This window comes from Chiloscyllium punctatum, chromosome 34 (assembly GCF_047496795.1).
Source record: "Chiloscyllium punctatum isolate Juve2018m chromosome 34, sChiPun1.3, whole genome shotgun sequence".
NCBI lineage: Eukaryota > Metazoa > Chordata > Chondrichthyes > Orectolobiformes > Hemiscylliidae > Chiloscyllium > Chiloscyllium punctatum.
The window spans coordinates 38,767,389-38,777,388 of NC_092772.1; the positions used below are offsets into that span (position 1 = coordinate 38,767,389).

Here is a 10,000-nt window from a genome sequence, read left to right on the forward strand (position 1 = left end):
GTGTAGGGGATTACAGAGATAGGGAGGGGGTGTAGGGGATTACAGAGATAGGGAGGGGGTGTAGGGGATTACAGAGATAGGGAGGGGATGTAGGGGATTACAGAGATAGGGAGGGGGTGTAGGGGCTGGAGGGGGTTACAGAGATAGGGAGGGGCTGGAGGGGGTTACAGAGATAGGGAGGGGGTGTAGGGGATTACAGAGATAGGGAGGGGATGTAGGGGATTACAGAGATAGGGAGGGGGTGTAGGGGCTGGAGGGGGTTACAGAGATAGGGAGGGGCTGGAGGGGGTTACAGAGATAGGGAGGGGGTGTAGGGGATTACAGAGATAGGGAGGGGGTGTAGGGGATTACAGAGATAGGGAGGGGATGTAGGGGATTACAGAGATAGGGAGGGGGTGTAGGGGATTACTGAGATAGGGAGGGGATGTAGGGGATTACAGAGATAGGGAGGGGATGTAGGGGATTACAGAGATAGGGAGGGGGTGTAGGGGATTACAGAGATAGGGAGGGGATGTAGGGGATTACAGAGATAGGGAGGGGATGTAGGGGCTGGGGGGGATTACAGAGATAGGGAGGGGGTGTAGGGGCTGGAGAGGGTTACAGGGATAGGGAGGGGGTGTCGCAGCTGGAGGGGGTTATAAAGATAGGGAGGGGGTGTAGGGGCTGGAGGGGGTTACAGAGATAGGGAGGGGTTGTAGGGGCTGGAGGGGGTTACAAAGATAGGGAGGGGGTGTAGGGGCTGGAGGGGGTTACAAAGATAGGGAGGGGGTGTAGGGGCTGGAGGGGGTTACAAAGATAGGGAGGGGGTGTAGGGGCTGGAGGGGGTTACAGAGATAGGGAGGGGTTGTAGGGGCTGGAGGGGGTTACAAAGATAGGGAGGGGGTGTAGGGGCTGGAGGGGGTTACAGGGATAGGGAGGGGGTGTAGGGGCTGGAGGGGGTTACAGAGATAGGGAGGGGGTGTCGGGGCTGGAGGAGGGTTACAGAGATAGGGAGGGGGTGTAGGGGCTGGAGGGGGTTACGGAGATAGGGAGGGGTGTAGTGTCCTTACCTTTGGTGCGGTTGACCAGTCTGTTCATGAGGTAGGATTTGCCAGTGTTCGGGGGCCCCGATATCGCCACCACCAGGACGGGCTGGGTTATGGCAGACAGCACTTGTATCGCCTTCAGATTGAGGTTGAGGGAACCCAAAGGAGTGAGTTCCAGGAGGTAGATTGCATCGCCGGTCTCCATTCCAAACAGCTCTCCAACACCTGTACAGGAAACACAGTCAGTCCAGAGTTAGGTCAGCAGCAGGAGGCAATTCGGCCCATCCACCCTCTTCTGCTCTGTGCGCTGAAGTCACAATTCTCCATACCCCTTCACTGCCTTGCTTGTCAATAGATCAGCTCAGCCTTGAGTGTCACCAGTAACCCTGCCTCCAGTACCCTCTGTGAGAGGGAGTGTTAGAAGGGGAGGTGGGAGGGAGAGAGACGGGGGAGAGAGAGAGAGAGAGAGGGAGAGGCGGGGAGAGAGAGAGAGTGAGAGGGTGAGAGGGAGGGAGAGAGGGAGAGAGAGAGAGGGACGGTGAGAGAGAGAGAGAGAGAAGGAGATGGAGAGAGGGGGAGAGAGGGGAGGGGAGAGAGAAGGAGATGAAGAGAGAGAGGGAGGGGGAGGGAGAGAGAGAGGGAGAGAGGCAGGGAGAGAGAGTGTGAGATGAGGAGAGGGTTGGAGAGAGGGAGAGAGGAAGGGAGGGAGAGGGAGAAGAACAGCGCGAAAGAGAGGGGGGTGGGGAGAAGGAGGCGGGTGGGGAGAGGGACGGTTAGGGGGACGGGTAGGGCTAAAGTGGGAGGGAGGGGGGGATGGAATGGAAAATTAACAAAATTAACATTTATCGTGAAATCTGTAAAAGAATACCTTCTGAAGTCAATTTAACGCAGACAGCCTGATTTCGCTGAATTCTGTGAACAAACAGCCTGTCCTTGCAAGTTTTGCAAACAATCTCATTGGCAGAGTCAGGGAAAAACACAAGGGCAGTGGCAGTTTTTTTCAACTGTAAAAGAATGGGAAAACAACTCCTTTTGTGGGAAAGGGCTCAAACTGTTCCTAAGCTGATCGTCCCTGAGGTGAGATAAGGCTGAGCAAAGTCTGGTATAAAGGAAACGTGTGAATGATACTTGGGATCCCTTATATAAGGCATTTTGTCAAGCGCAGAGGTTCCCTTTGCAAAGGCCTGTAATAAAATTTTTCTTTGCTCTTGCTAACAGTTGAGTCGAGTCGATTTAATTTCCATGACAGAGGAAGAGAGAGGGAGATGGGAGAAAGAGGAGGAGGGGGTGGGGTACAAAAGGAAAGGGAGGCAGAGAATAAAAGGGTGGGAGGGAGGGAAGGAGAGGGAGTCGGGATGGAGACAGAGAGGGGTAGAGAGAGAGAGGGAGGGAGATGGAGGAAGGACAGAGAGGAGAAAATGGAGGGGGAGACGCAGGAGATGGCGTAGGGAGAGAGGGTGGGACGGTGAGGGAGTGAGAAAAAGAGAGGGAAGGACTGAAAGAGAGGGTTTTGGGGGGGGTGGGTAGAGAGGGAGATAGAGAGGGCGAGAAAGGTGGCGGTTGGAGAGAGGGGAGAGGGTGGTGGTGGGAGAGAGAGAGAGAGAGAGAGATGTTCCTCACCTGATGTACAGGGAGCAGCTGGTGGTTCGGGAAGTTTTAAAAATGGGATTGAAACAGTGAGGTGTTAGTTTGTGAGGGGCCAAGCCCCGATGGGCCGATGGGCCTCTGTCTGTGCCGTTGACTCGATGACTGACCCTGGCAGAGGTGGGGCTGAGGAGCCTCTGAGCTGGTCTATCATGATCCTCCACTTCCTGAGTTCGGGCAGGGATAAATGAGGCAGAGCTCCCCTCCTCTTCACCCTGGCAGAGTGGTAATGTCCCTGGGGTAGGCACTCACATAGACCCCAGGGCATCACCTTCTGGGTGGACAGGTTCAAATCCCACCAGGGCCAATCTAATCCAGTGGGAGGATTGTGGTTCGGAAACCATCTGATGTCCTTGGGGGGAAGGGACACTGCTGGGCTGGATTTACACGTGACTCCAGCCCACAACAGTGCAGCTGCCTCTGAACAGCACCACCCCCCCCCCCCGGAGAATAAACTTGGACCCGGCCACCATCAGCCTCATCCCTTTCACAAATTAATATAAAAATCGGCATTTTAACTGAAGCGAGGGAACACTCCATTCACTTGTCCTCTCCCTCTCTCCTCTTCCCCTCCCCCCTACACTCCCCTCACTCACTCCCCCTCCCCCCCACACTCCCATCCCCCACACTCCCCTCCCTCACACTCACCCTCCCCTACACTCCCCCTCCACTACACTCCCCTCCCTCACCCCCATCCCCCACACACCCCTCCCTCACTCCCCTCACTCACATTCCCCTCCCTCACTCCCCTCCCTCACACTCCCCTCCTCCACACTCCCCTCCCTCACACACCCCCTCCCTCACACTCCCCTCCCCCACACTCCCCTCCCCCACACTCCCCTCCCTCACTCCCCTCCCTCACACTCCCCTCCCCCACACTCCCCTCCCCCCACACTCCCCTCCCTCACTCCCCTCCCTCACACTCCCCTCCCCCACACTCCCCTCCTCACACACCCCCTCCCTCACACTCCCCTCCCCCACACTCCCCTCCCCCCTACACTCCCCTCACTCACTCCCCTCCCCCCCACACTCCCATCCCCCACACTCCCCTCCCTCACACTCACCCTCCCCTACACTCCCCTCCCTCACCCCCATCCCCCACACACCCCTCCCTCACTCCCCTCCCTCACATTCCCCTCCCTCACTGCCCTCCCTCACACTCCCCTCCTCCACACTCCCCTCCCTCACACACCCCCTCCCTCACACTCCCCTCCCCCACACTCCCCTCCCTCTCACTCCCCTCCCCGCACTCCCCTCTCCTCCCATCCCCCACTGTTTTGCCCCTCCTTGCTCTCCCCTCCTCGTCTCTAGTCTACACTAGCCCATCTGAGCCCACTCCACCCACCCCACACTACACTACCACATCCTACCCCACCCTAGTCTTATCGACCACAGCTGACCGAGCACAGCTGCTGCGAAGGGAGGCACCCTGTCACTACTGTCTGTGTGAGAGACATCCATCAGCAGGGACAGGGGACAGGGACAGGGGACAGGGACAGGGGTCAGGGGTCAGGGGACAGGGGTCAGGGGACAGGGGACAGGGGGACAGGGGACAGGGGAGAGGGGGACAGGGGACAGGGACAGGGGACAGGGACAGGGGGACAGGGACAGGGACAGGGGACAGGGGACAGGGGACAGGGGACAGGGGACAGGGACAGGGACAGGGACAGGGACAGGGACAGGGGACAGGGACAGGGGACAGGGGACAGGGGACAGGGACAGGGACAGGGACAGGGACAGGGACAGGGGACAGGGACAGGGGACAGGGACAGGGACAGGGACAGGGACAGGGGACAGGGACAGGGACAGGGGACAGGGGACAGGGGACAGGGGACAGGGGGACAGGGGACAGGGACAGGGGACAGGGACCAGGGGACAGGGGACAGGGGACAGGGGACAGGGACAGGGACAGGGGACAGGGGACAGGGGACAGGGACAGGGGACAGGGACAGGGACAGGGACAGGGGACAGGGACAGGGACAGGGACAGGGACAGGGGACAGGGGGACAGGGACAGGGGACAGGGACAGGGGACAGGGACAGGGACAGGGACAGGGACAGGGACAGGGACAGGGACAGGGGACAGGGGGACAGGGGTCAGGGACAGGGGACAGAGACAGGGGACAGGGGACAGGGACAGGGGACAGAGACAGGGGACAGGGGACAGGGGACAGGGGACAGGGGACAGGGGGACAGGGGTCAGGGGACAGGGACAGGGGACAGGGGACAGGGGACAGGGACAGGGACAGGGACAGGGACAGGGGACAGGGGACAGGGACAGGGGACAGGGGGACAGGGGACAGGGGACAGGGGACAGGGACAGGGACAGGGGACAGGGACAGGGGACAGGGGTCAGGGACAGGGGACAGGGGACAGGGACAGGGGACAGGGACAGGGGTCAGGGACAGGGACAGGGACAGGGACAGGGGACAGGGACAGGGGACAGGGGTCAGGGACAGGGGACAGGGACAGGGACAGGGACAGGGGACAGGGGTCAGGGACAGGGACAGGGACAGGGACAGGGGACAGGGACAGGGACAGGGACAGGGGACAGGGGACAGGGACAGGGGACAGGGGTCAGGGACAGGGACAGGGGACAGGGGACAGGGACAGGGGACAGGGGTCAGGGGTCAGGGACAGGGGACAGGGGACAGGGGACAGGGACAGGGACAGGGGACAGGGGACAGGGACAGGGGACAGGGGTCAGGGACAGGGACAGGGGACAGGGGACAGGGGACAGGGGTCAGGGGACAGGGGACAGGGGACAGGGACAGGGGACAGGGGACAGAGGACAGGGGTCAGGGGTCAGGGACAGGGGACAGGGGACAGGGACAGGGGACAGGGGACAGGGGTCAGGGGACAGGGACAGGGACAGGGACAGGGGACAGGGGACAGGGGACAGGGGACAGGGGACAGGGACAGGGGACAGGGACAGGGACAGGGGACAGGGACAGGGGACAGGGGACAGGGGACAGGGACAGGGGACAGGGACAGGGACAGGGGACAGGGACAGGGACAGGGACAGGGGACAGGGACAGGGGACAGGGACAGGGGACAGAGACAGGGGACAGGGGACAGGGACAGGGACAGGGGACAGGGACAGGGGACAGGGACAGGGGACAGGGACAGGGACAGGGGACAGGGGACAGGGGACAGGGGACAGGGGACAGGGACAGGGACAGGGACAGGGGACAGGGGTCAGGGACAGGGACAGGGACAGGGACAGGGGACAGGGACAGGGACAGGGACAGGGGACAGGGACAGGGGACAGGGACAGGGGACAGAGACAGGGGACAGGGGACAGGGACAGGGACAGGGGACAGGGACAGGGGACAGGGACAGGGGACAGAGACAGGGGACAGGGACAGGGGACAGGGGACAGGGGACAGGGGACAGGGACAGGGGACAGGGGACAGGGACAGGGGACAGGGACAGGGGACAGGGGACAGGGGACAGGGACAGGGGACAGGGGTCAGGGGTCAGGGACAGGGGACAGGGGACAGGGGACAGGGACAGGGACAGGGGACAGAGACAGGGGTCAGGGGTCAGGGACAGGGGACAGGGGACAGGGACAGGGGACAGGGACAGGGGTCAGGGACAGGGACAGGGACAGGGACAGGGGACAGGGACAGGGACAGGGGACAGGGACAGGGGACAGGGACTGGGACAGGGGACAGGGACAGGGACAGGGACAGGGGACAGGGGTCAGGGACAGGGACAGGGACAGGGACAGGGGACAGGGGTCAGGGACAGGGACAGGGACAGGGGACAGGGGTCAGGGACAGGGACAGGGGACAGGGACAGGGGACAGGGACTGGGACAGGGGACAGGGACAGGGACAGGGACAGGGACAGGGGACAGGGGACAGGGACAGGGGACAGGGGTCAGGGGTCAGGGACAGGGGACAGGGGACAGGGGACAGGGACAGGGACAGGGGACAGGGGACAGGGGACAGGGACAGGGGACAGGGGTCAGGGACAGGGGACAGGGGACAGGGGACAGGGACAGGGGACAGGGGACAGGGGTCAGGGACAGGGACAGGGGACAGGGGACAGGGACAGGGGACAGGGGTCAGGGGTCAGGGACAGGGGACAGGGGACAGGGGACAGGGACAGGGACAGGGGACAGGGGACAGGGGACAGGGGACAGGGACAGGGGACAGGGGACAGGGACAGGGGACAGGGGACAGGGACAGGGACAGGGGACAGGGGACAGGGGACAGGGGACAGGGACAGGGGACAGGGGACAGGGACAGGGGACAGGGGACAGGGGACAGGGACAGGGGACAGGGACAGGGACAGGGACAGGGACAGGGGACAGGGGACAGGGGTCAGGGACAGGGACAGGGGACAGGGACAGGGACAGGGACAGGGACAGGGGACAGGGGACAGGGACAGGGGACAGGGACAGGGACAGGGACAGGGGACAGGGACAGGGGACAGGGGACAGGGACAGGGGACAGGGACAGGGGACAGGGGACAGGGACAGGGGACAGGGACAGGGGACAGGGGGACAGGGGACAGGGACAGGGGACAGGGGTCAGGGACAGGGACAGGGGACAGGGACAGGGACAGGGGACAGGGGACAGGGGACAGGGGACAGGGGACAGGGGACAGGGGACAGGGACAGGGGACAGGGGACAGGGGACAGGGACAGGGGACAGGGGACAGGGACAGGGGACAGGGACAGGGGACAGGGGACAGGGGACAGGGACAGGGGACAGGGGACAGGGGACAGGGACAGGGACAGGGACAGGGACAGGGACAGGGACAGGGGACAGGGACAGGGACAGGGACAGGGACAGGGACAGGGGACAGGGGACAGGGACAGGGGACAGGGACAGGGACAGGGACAGGGACAGGGGACAGGGACAGGGGACAGGGGACAGGGGACAGGGACAGGGGACAGGGGACAGGGGACAGGGACAGGGACAGGGACAGGGACAGGGACAGGGGACAGGGACAGGGACAGGGACAGGGACAGGGACAGGGGACAGGGGTCAGGGACAGGGACAGGGACAGGGACAGGGACAGGGGACAGGGGACAGGGACAGGGACAGGGACAGGGGACAGGGACAGGGGACAGGGACAGGGACAGGGGACAGGGGACAGGGGACAGGGGACAGGGACAGGGGACAGGGACAGGGACAGGGGACAGGGGACAGGGACAGGGACAGGGGACAGGGGACAGGGGACAGGGACAGGGGACAGGGGACAGGGGTCAGGGACAGGGGACAGGGACAGGGACAGGGACAGGGGACAGGGACAGGGACTGGGACAGGGGACAGGGGACAGGGGACAGGGACAGGGACAGGGACAGGGACAGGGACAGGGGACAGGGACAGGGGACAGGGACAGGGACAGGGACAGGGGACAGGGACAGGGGACAGGGGACAGGGACAGGGGACAGGGGACAGGGACAGGGGACAGGGACAGGGACAGGGGACAGGGGACAGGGACAGGGACAGGGGACAGGGACAGGGACAGGGGACAGGGGACAGGGACAGGGACAGGGACAGGGGACAGGGACAGGGGACAGGGGACAGGGACAGGGGACAGGGACAGGGGACAGGGACAGGGACAGGGACAGGGACAGGGGACAGGGACAGGGACAGGGGACAGGGGACAGGGACAGGGACAGGGACAGGGACAGGGACAGGGGACAGGGACAGGGACAGGGGACAGGGGACAGGGACAGGGACAGGGACAGGGACAGGGACAGGGGACAGGGACAGGGACAGGGACAGGGACAGGGACAGGGACAGGGGACAGGGGACAGGGGACAGGGGACAGGGGACAGGGGACAGGGGTCAGGGACAGGGACAGGGACAGGGGACAGGGACAGGGGACAGGGACAGGGACAGGGGACAGGGGACAGGGACAGGGACAGGGACAGGGACAGGGACAGGGACAGGGACAGGGGACAGGGGACAGGGGACAGGGGACAGGGACAGGGGACAGGGACAGGGGACAGGGGACAGGGGACAGGGACAGGGGACAGGGGACAGGGACAGGGGACAGGGACAGGGGACAGGGACAGGGACAGGGACAGGGGACAGGGGGACAGGGGACAGGGACAGGGGACAGGGGACAGGGGACAGGGGACAGGGGTCAGGGACAGGGAACAGGGGACAGGGGTCAGGGGACAGGGACAGGGACAGGGACAGGGACAGGGACAGGGGACAGGGGACAGGGGACAGGGGACAGGGACAGGGACAGGGACAGGGGACAGGGGGACAGGGGACAGGGACAGGGACAGGGGACAGGGACAGGGACAGGGGACAGGGGACAGGGGACAGGGACAGGGGACAGGGGACAGGGGACAGGGGACAGGGGTCAGGGACAGGGAACAGGGGACAGGGGACAGGGACAGGGGACAGGGGGACAGGGGACAGGGGACAGGGGACAGGGGACAGGGACAGAAGGACAGGGGACAGGGACAGGGGACAGGGGACAGGGACAGGGGACAGGGGACAGGGGTCAGGGACAGGGACAGGGGACAGGGGACAGGGGACAGGGGACAGGGACAGGGGACAGGGGACAGGGACAGGGGACAGGGGACAGGGGACAGGGACAGGGGACAGGGGACAGGGACAGGGGGACAGGGGACAGGGACAGGGGACAGGGGACAGGGACAGGGGACAGGGGACAGGGGACAGGGACAGGGGACAGGGGACAGGGACAGGGGACAGGGGACAGGGACAGGGACAGGGGACAGGGACAGGGGTCAGGGGACAGGGGACAGGGGACAGGGACAGGGGACAGGGGACAGGGACAGGGGACAGGGGACAGGGGACAGGGACAGGGACCTCACCGGCCCGTGGCTGGGAGACCGCTCTGTTGAAGAGGTTAATGTGGCTCCAGAGGTGAAATGTGGAAAGGTCTCTGTCATTGACGCTAACGTCGGGAAGAGAGAGAGGGATGAGGGGCACAAAGAGAGGGGTGGGAGAGAGGGATGAGGGAGAGAACGAGAGAGCGGAGGAAAGAAGGTGGAGAAAAGGAGTGAGAAAGAGAATGGGTAAGGGAGGTGAATGGGGGGGGTTAGGGAGGGGTGTGAGGGAGGGGTGTGAGGGTGGGGGGTGAGGGAGGGGGTGAGGGAGGTGAGTGAGGGATGGGGGTGGGGGAGGGGAGTGGGGAGGGGGTGAGGGAGGGGTGTGGGGGAGGGGTGTGAGGGAGGGGGTTGGGGGAGGGGAGTGAGGGAGGGGATAAGGGAGGTGGTGGGGGAGGGGGGGTGGGGGAGGGGAGTGAGGGAGAGGGGTGGGGAGAGGAGTGAGGGAGTGCAGGGGAGTGAGGGAGGGGAGGTGGGGAGGGGAGTGAGGGATGGGGTGAGGGA

The 10,000-nt window shown here is 64.2% G+C and overlaps 1 protein-coding gene across 2 annotated transcripts in view; it reads right to left on the reverse strand.

Moving 5' to 3' along the window:
- LOC140458800 (guanylate-binding protein 1-like) overlaps positions 1-10,000 on the reverse strand; it is a 117,731-nt gene that overhangs the window by 104,258 nt on the left and 3,473 nt on the right. The window contains exons 1-2 of one of the 2 annotated variants that reach the window (XM_072553440.1): positions 1,894-2,025; positions 1,050-1,250 (exon numbers count right to left, since the gene is read on the reverse strand). In XM_072553440.1, the coding sequence (XP_072409541.1) occupies positions 1,050-1,230 (181 nt within the window). In that variant the 5' untranslated portion in view covers positions 1,231-1,250; positions 1,894-2,025. Of the gene's footprint in view, positions 1-1,049; positions 1,251-1,893; positions 2,026-10,000 lie in introns of those variants that run through there. The other variant, XM_072553439.1, reaches the window with a different exon arrangement.